The 17,055-nt window shown below is 42.3% G+C and overlaps 1 protein-coding gene across 1 annotated transcript in view; it reads left to right on the top strand.

The window, feature by feature from the left end:
* The window catches only part of FNDC3B (fibronectin type III domain containing 3B), a 216,313-nt gene that overhangs the window by 49,313 nt on the left and 149,945 nt on the right, over positions 1–17,055 (top strand). Inside the window, exon 3 of the mRNA XM_074152911.1 lies at positions 2,071–2,146. Coding sequence (XP_074009012.1) covers positions 2,071–2,146 — 76 coding nt within the window. The remainder of the gene's footprint in view (positions 1–2,070; positions 2,147–17,055) is intronic.

The raw sequence follows: 17,055 nt of genomic DNA, 5'->3' as shown, positions 1-17,055 counted from the left end.
AAACCTGTGTAATTAGGCAAGGATAAGACCAGGCTGGATGGGACTTTGAGCAACCTGGTCTGGTGGGAGGTGTCCCTGCCCATGGCAGGGGGTTGGAACTGGATGATCTTTAAGGTCCCTTCCAACTCCAACCATTCTATGATTCTATGATAATACTGCCTTATTTTGACCATCATAAGCAGCAGCTGTTACTGGGGATATAATCTTCAGAAAGGGTTTTTAATGTGGAATTATTTTCAAAGCCCAACTGCAGAGGTGCTAACGAGACACTTGGGCTGGTGACAGACCGTTTGCAATAACTCCTTGAAAAGGAATTTGTAAATCATACCCTTCTGGTAACTCTGGGGTAAACACATGCCTCGTGAATTAAGAGGAATCCTTTTGTCACAATCAGTCTTCTATCTGCCATTAAACTCAACTCCTCTCTGTAGAGAAAAGATAGAATTTTTCATGTAAGAGCCATCAATCTAGTCAGGGTGTGTATCTGGAGGAGCTGGACCAAGTTTCTTCCAAAGGTGTGATGATGCGCTAGAGCATCTGGTTTACCTTAATCAAGCATGTTAATAATTAACCAGCTTTAGAACTGTTGGTTTAGACATATAATGCAAATGAGCTAATGAAATACTTTTATGATTCTTTGCCTCTTTGTGTTCAGGTTTCTGGTTTGTTTTTTAAGCTGAATGACACCGCTTTGCTCTGCGCTTCTTTTGACCGCGTAATCCATGCCTATTCACAGCAAAAGTGCACTTAAATACTGTCGGTTAAATGTGGATTGTTCGGAGATTAGGGATGGGATGGCTTTGTGCCTCTTGTCTTTCCTGAACCATTTATTGTGCTCTCTCTGCTGGCTCAGATCCATCCTGATCAGTGCTCCCCGAGAAATTATTGTTGCAGACAAAATAATGGCTTTCATATGTCATTTTTTCTGATTTCCAGCTTATTCCAGCAACATTTTTAAAGCATAATGGGTTTCTGTAGGATTACTGTAATTCAAAAGGTCATCTAGGCAGTAATTACCTTATGCATTTAGCTTAAGGAATTCAGAAACACAACGTTAATTCACATTCTGTCTTTCCATATTGAATGATTAAATTCTGCATGCAGGTGTTCTACAATATAAAGACCGGACCTAAATTTAGAGAGAGTCTTCACAAAAAGATATAAATCTAAATTTTCAATTTATACCAAGATCAATCCAGATATTGATGGACCTTCTGACAATGCAAAGTTTAACAGAAGTGTGTTTAAAATATTTGTGTAAAAGTTTCACAAGCAGCAAGAAATGGGATAAATGATCACTAGCTCCCAGTGAAACTCACCATTAAAGAAATTAATTTAAATAATGTTTAAAAACCATGATTTTAGACACTTGAATGTGAATAAAGATAAGTACAATGTACACTGAACTGGGATGCGTTGTGGTTCTTCCTGGTCTTTGTAGCATTCACATCATCTGCAGAATTGAGCAATGGGAGACTGGGGTGATATTTTGATTATTTAAAAAAAAAAAAAGTATTATATTTGTTACTAAATGAATATAGTTTATTACTGGTTCTGTGTGCAGCTATTGAACTGTGTGTCTGTAGATTTTGTTTAACCGAGATCTGTTATGTGTAGGACATATTACCTTACACTTTGAAGGACAAATTTTTAAAAATTCAATGGGTCAACTTTCGTTATATTCCAAAAAAACTTCTATTCCTGTGAGTTTGAAATCCCAGTCTGGCTCGGTGCTGCCTGCTGGAGTTTATGTGCTGTCTGCTCTCATGTGCCAGCGGGCTAAAGATTTACGTCCTTAGCTACCAGCGTTTGGCCAAGGTAAACACGCTGTCAAGAGTTTAGTGGTGGAACCCGAAGCCGTAATTCTCACCTGCACACAATGGAGTTACGTCTTTATTCCAGCTCTGCAAATGTAGATGTGTAGGTAGGCTTTATATCTTTGCTGGCTCTTGGACCCTGCTGGTACCCGGAGTTGTAGTTGGGGGATGATGGGTTAGGGAAATTTTAATTTTTGAAGGTGACAGTGAAACCAATGTGTTGTTTTTTTGTTTTTTTTTTTTCTTTGGGCAGGTCTTTTTGGTTCAAGTTAATCCAGGTGAAACCTTTACAATAAGGGCTGAGGATGGAACCCTGCAGTGCATCCAAGGTAAGGGGACACACAAACGTGCGGACGGGCATTTGCTTGCATGATGGAAAACTTGTTCTCTCGTCTCTACACAAACGTGAACCGCAGTTCTGGAAATACAGCGAAGCACTTCAGAGTGAGAAGTTGCAGACGTGGCTGCTGTACGTGTTACAGGACTTTAATATCTCAGAATGAGTCATGAATTTCTTGGAAGTCCAGGAGATTTCTCTCTCTGCTCAGTCATTTATCAGTGTTTTTTATTGCGTGTATATGCGTATTTCCTTAGAACCAAATAGTAAATGCAAATGAGAAATCCCAAGCTAGACTAAAAACTAGTAACAAATTAAGTGGATATCAATGGAAAAAACTGTTTTCGTACAGGCATCGGGAGGGATAGAAATGAGCAGAGAAGCAGAGACATTGCAGAGGGCTTGGAGGAGTCAGACTGGGTTTGAGCAGAATTTTAAACTGGTTCTCTAGAAGCAGAGCTGGTTAATTATGCAGTATTGAGTAAAAGTATATAAGCAATCTTTTGACTGCTGTTTTACCTCGCGGTAAAATTGTACAAATACGATAAACAGTGCTTGTGTTTTTTATATACACAAAATCTTGTAACAAGTCTGAAGGGAGAAGCGATGAAAGACCTTTCAGATTGTATATTAAATTCTGTGAAGAGTGTTTCTAGTTAGCAGCAAATACAACTTTGAAGTGAAGCAGATATTTCCCTAGGTATAACGCTGTCTACAATAAATACAGGAAGGTTAAATCAAAATTTAAAGGGAATAAACTGCGTGGCTGTACTGCTAATATTGTTTTCAGTGATATTTTTTTGAGCTTATGCCATTATCTTATTTTATTGAGAAGGGAGGCCGGTGGTGTTGCCTCCCCGTCCTTTCCAGATCTTAATGCCGTTAAGCAGCAATCTCAGCAGGCTATTCATGCAAAGGCCTTTCCTAAGAAAAGGAATAGTAATGGTGGGGTAAAAAGCCAGTTTAATAATTGTGTACCTAAGGAATTGCCCCTGTGTTTTGACTGAGAATTTCAAATCTACTCAAGAAAAGACTGTTTCTTAGACTGCATTAAATACTAAAATCATACTGCTCAAGGATAACTATGCTTTTTATTAAAATTTGGATTAGAAGGGACCCCTGGAGGTCACCTTATCCAGCCTTCTGCTGAAAGCGGGGATAGTGTCAGAGGTGGGACAACCCCATCGTTGTCCACCACCTCCTGAGTTGTGAAGGTCACTCCCTGGGCAAACCGCTCCAGTGCTGCACCGCTTCCACAGGGAACAGTTGGAAATATTTGAAACTTCCCGTCTTGCAGTCTCTTTGCATCTTTTCTGTGCCCCCCCCCCCCCGGTTAGAGCAGTGGAGTTGGTGGTGGTTGTTGCTTGAAATTTCATCCCCATGGAAATGAGGAATTAATAGTTGCTTGAGATAGACGTTACAGAAGCTTCCCTGAACACCATCCAGGATTATTCAGTCTTGATGAGCAATAATAGCAGCAATTTAAAACTGCTTGTTAAGATTTATAGCCAACAAGCTGTGTGGTAAGAAATTGGTCCACGTGGCAATTAACAGAGGAATAAAATTGGCTATTCCTTCTATTTGAGGTGAATGCTTTATATTGGTTAGTACATTAAAAATTTCCATTACAAATATAATTATGACATCATTTATTTGTAATTTTTTTCATGCTCCAAGGGTTGTTCTGACAATGTATTTAAATGAATGCAACTTGAAACCTCCTGGTTCTGTATTCCCAGTCATTTAACATGTTTGTGCCAACGAGGTTTGTTTGGTGCTCATCAGCAGTCTTTCATCAAATTAATTTAGGATTTGTAGCATAAGATTGTCTCCTTTTTTTTTTGTAGTAGAGCTGCAGTATTAACCGCCAAAGAACACGTGTTTATTTGTATACGCTCTTTATGCTCACTCTGAAACTTCTGATATTCTTTTCATGCTAAAACTTCAACTTCTGCTTTATTGTGAAATATTTATATTGCTGAAATAAGTACATGCTTCAAACACGGAAGAGCACCTGACTCTATTGATGTTGCTTTTTTTTCTTTCTCTTTTGGTAAAGCTGCATTCACGGTGCAATTGTGGAACTTAAATAATGTTAATAGTGATCTATCGTGGAAGAAACCGCGATCAGCCAGCAAATACGCTAAGATTAGGGTTTCTGATGGTTCTGTTTTTCCTGTGCTCTGAGGTTATTGTAAAAAACGGGCTTATTTTGTGTGTGGTGTTCTTGGAAATCACCCCCCCCCGCACCCTTGCTCCACAAAACTTATAATGTCTTTGTCTTTTATTTTTCCCTGTGATAGAGCATTCTGTATGTTTAAAGGTTAATACATTCCCTGTATGTACGGCAGCCCTTAGACGATAATGATGCATTTTCCTTTGCTCCCTCATGGCGCTGTGATTACAGAATCACAGGATATTTTTGGTTGGATGGGACCTTTGAGATCGAGTCCAACCAACAAAAAAAAAAAAAAAAAAACCCAAACAAAAATAAAACCACACCCAAAAAATCCCAGAACACCAACACCAAAACCAAACCAAACCCCCACAACCACACCCCACCCCACGCACAAACAGACACAAACCAACAGTCTCAGGCACTAGAGCATGCCCTGAAGTGCCATGTCTACACGTTTCTTAAATACCTCCAGGGATGGCGACTCCACCACCTCCCTGGGCAGGCTGTTCCAGTGCCTGACCACCCTCTCAGTAAAGTAATTCTTCCTAATATCTAATCTAAACCTCCCCTGCCCCAACTTCAGACCATTTCCTCTGCTCCTGTCATTATTCCCTTGGGAGAAGAGGCCAACACCCACCTCTCTACACCCTCCTTTCAGGTAGTTGTAGAGGGCAATGAGGTCTCCCCTCAGCCTCCTCTTCTGCAAACTAAACATGCCCAGTTCCCTCAGCCTCTCCTCATAGGACTTGTTCTCCAGACCCCTCACCAGCTTGGTGGCTCTCCTCTGGACATGCTCCAGCAGCTCAATGTCCTTCCTGTAGTGAGGGGCCCAGAACTGAACACAGCACTCGAGGTGGGGCATCACCAGGGCTGAGTACAGAGGCACCATCACTTCCCTACTCCTGCTGGCCGCGCTGTTCCTGATACAGGCCAGGATGCCATTGGCCTTCTTGGCCACCTGGGCACACTGAATCATAGAATCATCCAGGTTGGAAGAGACCCTTGGGATCATCGAGTCCAACCATCTACCCTACTCTACAAAGTTCTCCCCTATATCACATCCCCCAACACCACATCTAAATGTCTCTTAAACACATCCAGGGATGGTGACTCAACCACCTCCCTGGGCAGCCTATTCCAATGCCCGACCACTCTTTCTGTGAAAAATTCTTTCCTAATGTTCAGTCTAAACCTACCCTGCTGGAGCTTGAAGCCATTCCCTCTTGTTCTGTCCCATTCCCTCTTGTTCTGTCATTAATTACCCGTGCGAAGAGACCAGCACCAACCTCTCTACAGTATCCTTTCAAGTATTTGTAGAGAGTGATGAGGTCTCCCCTGAGCCTCCTCTTCCTCATACTAAACAGTCCCAGCTCCTTCAACCGCTCTTCATATGATTTGTTTTCCAGGCCCTTCACCAGCTTCGTTGCCCTCCTCTGCACTCGCTCCAGCTGGCTCATGTTAAGCCGGCTGTCCACCAACACCCCCAGGTCCTCTTCTGCTGGGCAGCTCCAGCCACTCTTCCCCAAGGAACCTATGGAATAATTTTAGCACTATGTTTAGGCAGCACGAAAGTCTCTTTTTTTGGCCTGTGAACCGGTAGCTCCCCGTTGCACGGACGACACTCACTTTTTGCTCACTGCCACGTATTTAGCGTTATGACATAAAGTGTGCTCGTAGATAGGATTCATTTGTATGCACCGTATGAAGGACTACCTTATTATAAATCGTGTGATTCTTCCGAGTTCAGGGATTGAACGCTGTTGTTAAAAATTCGGGATGTCATGACTTGGGTACACGAAATTCTTCAGGACACAGTGAAGCTGCTCTTTCCTTTGGCATGTATCCATTCCGCAGGGGCAGCTAACTTCGCTTATGTAGAGTGATTTTTATCTTTGTGAAAGCATTTTTTTTTATATATATCTGGCTTTTCGAGAGGTTTGAAATCGTTAGATTGTGCTCTTGGAGCCTGTTTTGGATGTCCCATGAACCACCGCTTTGTGTCCAGGACCTCCTTTGGCTCCGTGGCTCCGGGGTATCTCGGGGATGGTGGTGATCGTGTGTGTTACAGGACTGACACGCAAATAGCAGAGAAAAAGAAGACTTAGTGAATCTTCATTTGTCTTCTCAAGGTTGGAAGACGGACACTTGTTTGAGGAAAGCCTCTGTGGAATACCCTTTGTTTTAAACACCCTGAAGTGTAATTAGCCACTAATTGAGTAATCATTGTTTAAAACCAGAAAGAATAGATGCACATTTGATGTTTTGGAATAGTGGAGAAATCCTATTAAATACAAAACCTTTTTCCAGTTCCTCCAGGTTTCACCAGTAAGCTAATCAGTGAAAACTTTAAAAATAAAAATACCCTCACCTGAGAACCCACCCCCATTGAAATTCTGTAAAACTGGAATAAATGGGTACTTTTAATTGAACATGTGATGTGTTATAGCTGTCTTCATCCCTGTTCTCTTTAGCCAGAGGTGACTTGTTTAAGATGTTGGTTCCTAAGCCCCGTAGACCATGATGGGGCTGGATGGAGCAGCTCGTGGAGGTGGCGGTTTAGGTGGTCAGTGGGCATGAAGAGGTTTCCTTGAGTGGATGGATTTAAAGAGAGTTGATGAATCTGGTCTTTTTGAGAAATCCAGCCCTGTCAGCATGGGTCTGAGTGGCACAGTCCATGGATTGGGGTATCCAGGGAAGTATATGAGCAGTTCCAGGCGCTCTCACCAGCACTGGTGTTACTGGCTGACCTCTGAAGGGATTGCCTCCTCCGTCCCACAAATAGAAAAGATACGATGGTATTTGGCTTCTGTAGCCTTTATAACAACCAAAAAAGGAATAAAGAGAGAGCATGTTGGGGTTTAATTGAGAAGAATCTTTGCTTAATAGTTGGGGGAAGCTGAATCTGGCAGGAACCTGATGTTCTCCTGCCCACCTGGGCTGTTCAGCCCTCGGGTCTGAGCCTGGCCACCCGCTCTGCGGTACGGAGTGGAAACATAAAGCACATCCTTTATTTGTGTGCGATGGGATGACCAATCTTTGTTCCTTTTTGGTCCTGTGCGTCTCAATGACAAAATATTAGTACACTTCCTCTGAGAACCACGGTGTCCCCGGGGAGCAGGGGAGGAGAAACCCGCTCCTCCTCTGCTGCCACCAACCCTGGCTGACTTCTGGTCCCAGAACTGTACACCTGTGGGTGGCTGAAGGGAGACTCATTTAGAATCTTAATTCAGTATTTTTGAGAGATGAAATGTGCTGTATCATCGGTATTTTAAAAGCTGCTCTTTTATATAGTTTTGACAGATAATAAATACTTCATAAATACGTCAATACTTTAAATACTTCATTTCCTTTCTGTGTTTTTCCACTTAATTTTTCACAAACTCAGGATTTGACTTGCTCTGCAAGGAAAGGGCAAGGGCAAGGCATATCCTCACCCGTTTCTTTGCTCAGCTCTAACTGTAGACATCGCATTTCCTTTATATGAAAGATTGCTTCTAGCTAGTGCTTGAGGGTAACTGTGCTAAATGAAACATGGAAGAGGGGGACAACGTGGATCTGACCAACTGCAGAATGGAACCAAACCAGCCCCCCTCTATTGGAAAAGAAAAATTATTCTGCTTCCTAAATTTCAGAACGAATAGATTCCCTGAGAATCTGACGTGTTCAGGAAATTCCCCTTTTCCTAGTGACTGATGGAAGGCTGGTGTTTTTGCTGAATAGCTCAAGAGCTTTGGTAGGAGCTTCTATTGCTGGATGGGAAATGTGTCATATACCAAATTACTTAAAAATACAGCAGTTTGTGCATAGTTTGGGGCAGTGAAGTTGTACCCAAGTATCTGTTAAGTGCTTTTTCATCCTGGAAGGCAATAGTGCCAAACTGCCATGCGTGCTGTGGCGTGAATAATATGGACAAAATGATTATAATATGGACAAATTGATTATTCTGGTGCCACTTGGACTTGCTTGTCACCCACATGTTGATAAAACATATCTACAGAGCCTTTGCGGCTGACTGTGTGATTGATCCATTGATCCCACAGAATTGCTCATTTATTGAAAAAGTGCAAAGAAAACAAATAAGCTAACGAAAAGAAACGATGGTTTAATTCTAGCATTGCACAGGTGAGCGAGGCTCTGGGTTAAATGGGTTTTTGGTGTGGTTTTCAAGGACAAGATGCAGATGTGCACTGGCATATCTGTGGAATAGATGGAAACCTAAATAGCTTTTGGTCGGTTACACCTTGAAATGAAAACAGGATAATAAACACCCACGGTTACTAATACTGATATTTGTTTCAAGTGACATTTTCAAGTATTTTGCCATTGAGAAGTTTTAGTCTGGAGAAGAGAAGACTGAGGAGGGATCTGATCAACGCCTATAAATACTTAAAAGGTGGGTGTCAGGAGGATGGGGCCGGTCTTTTTTCAGTGGTGCCCAGGGACAGGACAAGACGAAATGGGCACTAACTTGAACATAAGAAGTTCCATCTAAACATGAGGAGGATCTTCTTTCCTTTGAGGGTGGCAGAGCCCTGGAAGAGGCTGCCCAGAGAGGTGGTGGAGTCTCCTTCTCTGGAGACATTCAAACCCTGCCTGGACACGTTCCTGTGCAACCTGCTCTGGGTGGACCTGCTTTGGCAGGGGGCTTGGACTAGATGATCTCCAGAGGTCCCTTCCCAACCCCATATCATTCTGTGATTCTGATCCTAACTTAAGAACAAGCCCTCTAGTGCTTTAACTTGTAAAACAAAAAATGCATGAATTACGCTACAGCGCTGCTTTTTCTGTGGCTCTAAAAGCGAGTAACTCAAGAGAAAGGCCAGAAGTATGCTAAAAATCTAGCAGTGGTTTCTCAAATGAAAGATTTCCTGGAATTATTATTCCTTTAATTTGGTGGGTGGGTGTGGTTTGGTGCAGTAATGCAAAGGAATGGGTAATATTAAAGGCTAAATAGCGGTAGGTTTATGTACAGAGAGCTTGTGTGTCAGTGAAACAAGGCTGTTCAGTCTAGTCTAAGCAAACCGAAAAAAAAAAAGTCTTTATTTTCTTTTTCCCTTTAGTATGAGATTGGAAATGAGGAAGTGAGTCAGTTTCTTGGAGGGAAAAGGAAAGAGTTGAAAATAGATGGGACGTCATGCGAGCGAATGGGTGACAACTGTGGCGTGTTCTGGGTGGGAACGGAGGCGCCAAGATGAGAACGGTGAAGGGCACACACGGGCAAACCTGTTGGTGGATGTTGGGTCAAAGATTGGGGATGAAAGAAGCCTAACGAGATGGATGGAACAAAAAAATACAGGTTCAGGTCACTGGCTGTCTTCGTAATGTTGCAAAGTTACCTGTTGCATCTCCCTCCATCGCTCTGCAGCTGCAGGGACACCGGTGGGTCCCTCATCATGCTCCTGGATTCTTTCCATCTGAGGTGAAAGAAGATGAGCCAAGGGCTGGAGCCCCTCTGCTGTGAGGACAGGCTGAGAGACTTGGGGCTGTTCAGCCTGGAGAAGAAAAAGCTCTGGGGACACCTTAGAGCCCCTTCCAGTACTTAAAGGGGGCTACAGGAGAGATGATGAGGGACTTGTTATGAGGGCATGTAGTGATAGGATGAGGGGAGGGAGGTCATTCTCCCCCTCTGCTCTGCACTGGTGAGGCCACAACTGGAATACTGTGTCCAGTTCTGGGCTCCCCAGTTCAAGAGAGACAGGGAACTACTGGAGAGAGTCCAACGTAGGGCAACTAAGATGATTAAGGGATTGGAGCATCTCCCTTATGAGGAAAGGCTCAAAGAGCTGGGGCTCTTTAGCCTGGAGAAGAGAAGGCCAAGGGGAGACCTTATCTGTGTTTACAAGTACCTAAAGGGTGGGTTGAAGGATGACGGAGCCGGACTCTTTTCAGTGGTTGCCAGCGATAGGACGAGGGGCAACGGGCACAAGTTGGAACATAGGAGGTTCCATTTAAATATGAGGAGAAACTTCTTTCCGGTGAGGGTGGCAGAGCCCTGGAACAGGCTGCCCAGGGAGGTCGTGGAGTCCCCTTCTCTGGAGATTTTCAAGACCGGCCTTGATGCAGTCCTGAGTGATGTGCTCTGGGCAACCCTGCTTTAGCAGGGGAGTTGGACTAGATGATCTCTAGAGGTCCCTTCCAACTCTGACAATTCCGTGATTCCAACTGGAAAAGGGTAGATTTAGATTAGATATTAGGAAGAAATTCTTTCCTGTGAGGGTGGTGAGACACTGGCCCAGGTTGCCCAGAGAAGCTGTGGCTGCCCCATCCCTGGAGGTGTTCAAGGCCAGGCTGGATGGGGCTTGAGCAACCTGGTCTGGCGGGAGGTGTCCCTGCCCGGGGCAAAGGGTTGGGAACTCGATGATGTTTAAGGTCCCTCCCAACCCAAACCAATCTGTGATTCTATGAAATAGCAGCAGCACCTAAATAATTTCTCACTGTTGCCCCATCATCAGACAGAAGATAGCAGAATGTGCAGTGGAGCCTTTTATTCTCTGTGCTTTTTGTGGCAACTCCACCTGTGTTTCAGACACGGACCCTTTGGCCTTTGAAGTGTTTGGTCACCTTAGAAAACTAAAGTCTTGGTTGTGCATTGTTTATTCCTTCCACGTGAAATAAATAACTTCGATGCTTCCATACCTTTGTGAAACTTGTGCTGGTATCTTCTGTGAGAAGAGAGAGGGAGGGGATGCTAACTCAGGAGATTATTTTTTATTTATTTATTTATTTATTTATTCCCCCCATGTTACTGTCAGTAACACCAATCTCTTTCATCTCACAGGTTTTGTTTTTAGCACACTACAATAGAGTATAGGAAACCATGGAAGGAGCCAAAAGTAAACAATAGGATGCTTTGTTTACTGTGTGAATAATCTTAGCCTCTCCATTTTAAATCTGATAATGCTAAGAATAATTATGGAATTTTTTTTGCGTGCGTGGATTGGATCTTGAATAAGATGCACCTTCAGTAATAGATTTGCTGTGTAGAATATTGTAGTCCTTTAAAAATCCCTTTTGTTTAAAAAATATAGTGAATTGGTAGCTATTATTTATTAAAACTCCCCTGATACACGGCAAAAGAAAAAAAGAAGAAACTTGACATGTCAAGTTGAATTTTGATTTGGCTTAATCTTTCTAAATCTGAAAGTTTGAATATTTGCTGGGAGGGACACCCACCCCCAGCCCCCCCCTCCCCGACCCTGCAGCCCTTCCCTGGGGGAGCCGGGCCGTGTTCCCTGGGCTGCCGCGTGTCCCTGGACTGAGGCTATAACAGTTTGCAAGTATATGAAAACGAAGCATCCAGCTTCACAGTGGAATAACACGTAAATGAGCAGAGAAGTCATTCATGAAGTTTGTCCTTTGGTAAAATGCAGATTTTTGTTGATTTTTTTTTTTTTTAAATGCCTAAGAATCTGCTGCCGGGAAATGCATTTATCTCTAGAATTAGAACAGCAGATTTTAAAGACAAATGTTAGGATGTATGGTCTGGGCTATAATTTCAAACTTTTTTTTAGTTTTGTAAATGTGCAGGACTTGTGTTTGGGGTTTGTGTCTGTCCTTGGTTTACGTGTGAGTGTATATATATGTGTGTATATATATCTCCATGTATCTGTGGATCTCTCCCCAAAGCACAGGGAGCCTGAGTGAGTGGATCAGGAAGAACATGCCCAGCTCTGCAGAAACGCTGGAGTTGTCACTGTCGGTCCTGCTCGAATTCAAATAATCCTTCAATTGTGGACCCAGTACATTCCAGTCAATGGTGTGAGGATTTTAAAATCCAAGATCCGCATTCTTCACCCAGTCTGCTCGGACTACAGGCATTGCAAACACATTAGTCAGTGCTTTCAGTCTTTTAAAAGTGTATTAGCGCAGCTCTAGGTCTAAGTTAGTAAAGCAATTATATTCAGCTTTCTTAATCTGAAGCAATTATATTTGCTGGCCAGAAGAGTCAAGAAATTATTCCATCAGCCTTATTAAATCCTGTTATTCCTTCTTGCAGGCAAGTGTTTGATTTCCTGTACTTTACTTTTTATTCTTTATCCTCTTTGATTTTGATTCATGCTTGTTCTTAATATGTAGTGAAATCTCTTCGTGGTGCAGTACAATTTGCAGTGTTAGGTAAAGGTTGGCAGTTACAAAATAAAGCTGGGGTGAGCTGTTACAGCCAGAAATAGCTCTTTCTGTAATTTTATCAAAAAAAGTCTTTTCCATTTTTTCAGTCTCCTGGAAAGGGAAAATATACAAGGAAGTAGGGAGTAGGACACCGAGAAAGATGAGAAGTATTCAGGTGTCCTGGCTTCGTTACAGTGTGAGATTTGTCTTGGATACTAGGTCTGATGAGTCCTCCTGCCTTTGGTGTGACGTGCAGTGGGACACCCTCTTAAGGGGATGCTAATTCTGGTAACTGAAGTCCTGCCTGCTCCATGTGCCAAAACAAGAAGTAACTGTTGTGGTAATCGGCATTAACCTTGATTTAAAGAGAATATATCATCCAAATGAGAGGAAAAGTTAACCCTCCAGGTCAGTTCTGCCATGGGCTCCTTCTACAAGGCTTGAGCATCATGTTGCTGGTTGTCCATGGGAACTGAACACCCTCAGATAGCTTTGAGGAAGGACCTCAAGCTGGAGCACCATAAATTTTTTGTGTTTAAGCTATTCTTCAGACTTTCCAGTGGAAAAGATGTTATCTCTGTTCAATCATGTTTTTTCCAGATTTTGCTGCCTTGCAAGAACTTGAGGTTTATGTTTGGCTGATGAGTTCTTCAAACCCAGGTTTCTGAGGCCGGGAAACCATTGTGCTGTACAAAACTGTGCTCCTGCTACCTCTGAGACACTCTCTGTATTTTAGCATATCAAGAACTATTTCCTTGCAGGAAAGAAATACTATATTTTCCACCAAGCAGGTTCTGCCAGTTTTAGATCTTTTTTTTTTTTTATTAACTTCATATGCTCCATTGTGGCTGCCTGAATTTGGCATAGGGAATATTTTGATGATATTTATAAAAATTCTAGGGCAGGCATTTCCTTCGATGCAGTCAGACTGTTAACCAGGAAAAAAGATGGCTCTAAGTGTAGGCTTTTTTTTTTTTTTTTTTTTTTTTTGAGTTGCCCATTTGAGGCACGAAGGGGGAGGTGGAAAGATGCTTGGTAGCAATTTCCAAATAGTTGTACCAGGAACTTCACTTAGGGAACTGCAGATGAAAGTCCCTCCCTGGGGGAGGCTGAAGAAACACTGTGGTCGCTTCTGTGGCAGAAAGGCAGATTGTCTGTCAATTAGTTGTGACACTAAGGTAGGAGATAAGGATTGGAGATGTGGATAAAGCACATTGTCGCTTATAATCATTACAGGGGTTTTATTACTGTTATGTTTCTTATTTCTAATTTTAAAACATATCTTAACTTGGATAAGTAGTAATAATGACCTGACTTTAAATGTCTTGATGGTAAAGAATGTAGATTGGATTGTTTCTTGGTTTTGCTGAATTTTGAATTTTATTTATTCCCACTATAAAAAAAGAAATCTGTAGTGGTTGTTGGAAGCTGCGTTTGAATCATCTGTTGATTCTGCTGTTGTCAGATTTCTTGGGTTGGGTAGCTTTCTCCCTCTGAAAGTCCAACCTCTTCTATATTTAGACACAGTCTGTGTGATCATATCCTGAAGAGTCTCATTTTGTTCCTTCTGCACCAGCGTTTTCTTGTAGTCGCTGCAGTTTGGTGGGTTCTGTGCCTGTGACGTCGATAGATCGCTTTCTGTATCAGGAATATTTTCATTAATACAGGTTTGAAGAATCGATGTCATTAACAGAAACAAATTGCTGAGTCAGCTTTTTAATGAAAGCACCACTCGCTTCAAAATGAAAAGGAAAGCAAAAAGCCCACTCAACTACTTTGTCCAGTTTGAAATTGTGTAACTCGGGACAACCTTGAAAGCTGTAGTTTGCCATCCAGTAGTATCAGGAATAGTTATCTAAAAAGTATATCTAGAATTTGAAGTTGTATTTTGAGATATTTAAGACTAATATAATCAAAACACATGAACCTATGCTGTGATTTACTCATTTAAACACCACAAAACTTAATTTTTTTCTTCCTTTACGGGTCAGAGAGCATCAAATACTACTTAAAAATCAAGCTACTCCTGGAGAGGAGTGGGGGGTGGTTTGGTTTTTTTCAATGTTCAGCACAAGACTAACTTCTCTGTCCTAACTTTTGCCCCCCGATGCTGTAAGGTTCAGCTGCAGGGTCCTGCAAATGCTGTGTTTATAAGCTGTGCTTTATTATTGCTTACAATTTCAGGACTTCTTGATTATGTTATTAACAACAGTTTTGGTGGTGTGTTTGGGTTTTTTTTTTTCTTGTTGCTATTTTTTTTTTTTTTTTGGTGGGCTTATCCCTCCTGTTTCTGTTGGGGGTGGGATGGGGGAACATTGGAGTGTAGATGGCTTGTAAGAAGCAGTGCCTCTGGGTTGTTCTTAATTCTCTGCCAGTAAACTCCATAGGAGGCTTTAAAAAATATTTAGTAGCATGGGAATATGTTTACTCAGTGTGCAAGTGAAATATTGCAAGTTATTCATCAGCAAGGTTTGTTTTTTAATTCTCCTGACAAGTGTTGGGCTGGTGACCCCGCAGGTGTGGAAGAAAGAAGCTGAGTAGCCCCTGCAGAAACTCTGGTGTAAGGCTCTATCACAAGGGATATTCTTCTTGTTATGTTATGTTATGTTATGTTATGTTATGTTATGTTATGTTATGTTATGTTATGTTATGTTATGTTATGGGCAATTTGCTATTGCCAGTGCTGGCCGAGCAAGAGTCTTCATTTTATGTTAGCTCAAAATACTTGATTTTTTTTTGTGTCGATACAGCTTTCCAACAAAGTTGCATAAGTAACCGTGTGGCTTATAACTATCTGCATCCTGTTTATCCAAATGTCACCTTTTAAGGGATTTACACGTTAAGTGAGGCTACACTGCCTTATTTATAAAAATCCAGCCTAAAATTCCTAGAAATTCTCATGCTTTTGATTATCACGCCTGCATCTGCTAAGGGTCAGTCTTTTCAAATGCTATCTTGGCAAGGTGGCCGCAGCTGACCTCGGTGCAACTGTATAAAATACTATTTTTGTTGCGGCAGACGATATTATCTCATCATAACATTTTTTTTAAACGTTTCTAGCGGAATTGTTTTGAACGTTGGAGCTGTGCCTGGAGAGGGGCCCCAAACGCAATGCCCGTTATTCTCCATTGTGTGAGCCGGAGCCTTTGAGTTTGGTGGCCAGGCCATGGCGAGTAGGGGGGAGGAAGAGAAAAAAATAATAAGATCCGGCCTGTCCAGTTTCCAGCACCGATTACCTTGAAACTTAAATAAGCTCGAACGCTTTGCTAATTTCTAAAATGAGTATTTGTGCATGAATGTGTCTGTGTATATTCATAATTATACATGTATTTATATATAAATGATTATATATGATAGAACATAATTGATTTTCATATATGATAGATCATAAATGACTTGTATGTTTCTTTTTTAAAAAATCATGTATATGGAAGACCTTATAACAGCCTTCCGGTACCTGAAGGGGGCTACAGGAGAGATGGGGAGGGACTCTTGATCAGGGAGTGGAGCAACAAGACGAGGGGGAACAGTTTTAAACTGAAAGAGGGGAGATTTAGATTAGGTATTAGTAAGAAATTCTTTCCTGTGAGGGTGGTGAGACACTGGCCCAGGTTGCCCAGAGAAGCTGTGGCTGCCCCATCCCTGGAGGTGTTCAAGGCCAGGCTGGATGGGGCTTTGAGCAACCTGGTCTGGTGGGAGGTGTCCCTGCCCCACGGCACGGGGGTTGGAACTAGATGATCCTTAAGGTCCCACCCCAACCCAAATCATTCTATGATTCTATGATATGGCTATTTCATCACCTCCAAAGCTGGTCCAAGCATCTTGGTAGAAGATGCTTCCAGTCTTTGGTAACAGCATGGAAATGGCAAGCAAGCGCCGTTGGGTGATTTGCCCACAGGATTTTCACTTGAGGGTTCATTAAGACTACTTAACAAGTTAGAAGTAATTTGCCTCCCTTGAGGGAGAATTCTGATATTTGGAGTCTTTATCAGTCATCTGTAAAACAGAATGAACATAATTGGTGGCTAATTGTTTGCAAGAACTGTGAAATACAATTATGAAGAGTTAAGCTGAAACCGATTGTGTTTATGAAGTCTAGCATAAGAAACTCTATATTAATCCTGCCTCAATACCAGGAAATACAATTAGGATAATTAAGACTATCATATTGTAATTTTCTTGGCGACGAGATGCTTTGGCAGCTGCTTTCCTCTTCCAGTGTGGTTGGAGCAGAGCGCGTTCCTGTCGGCGGTGCCTTCTGCCGCCGCTGCCAAGGGAATTATAAAATTACTTTGTTTATCCCAGTTGTGGGACACGGGAGATGCTGGCGAGTGGAAAAAGTGTTCAGCCTCTTGCATTTCAGCTCCTCTGTGGTCATGGTGGAATTTTGCAGCCCGTGTTCGTATGTGGTAAGTGGAGCTGGAAGCCCCATCTGCAAGCTAAGGAAAACAAGGTTTGGGACTTTTCAGTGGCGTTTCTTAAATATTCAAGTTTCTTAAGTGATGTTTCACAAAGGAGCTCCTAAGGTTGCAGTTTGCCTGCTGATGGCCACCAGTCCTGCCTCAACGGCACACACGAACCTCCATGCCACCATCTACAGTGGGATCTTGGAG

The sequence above is a fragment of the Numenius arquata genome, chromosome 9 (assembly GCF_964106895.1).
Source record: "Numenius arquata chromosome 9, bNumArq3.hap1.1, whole genome shotgun sequence".
Taxonomy (NCBI): domain Eukaryota; kingdom Metazoa; phylum Chordata; class Aves; order Charadriiformes; family Scolopacidae; genus Numenius; species Numenius arquata.
This window is presented reverse-complemented; position numbering and strand designations above follow the sequence as displayed.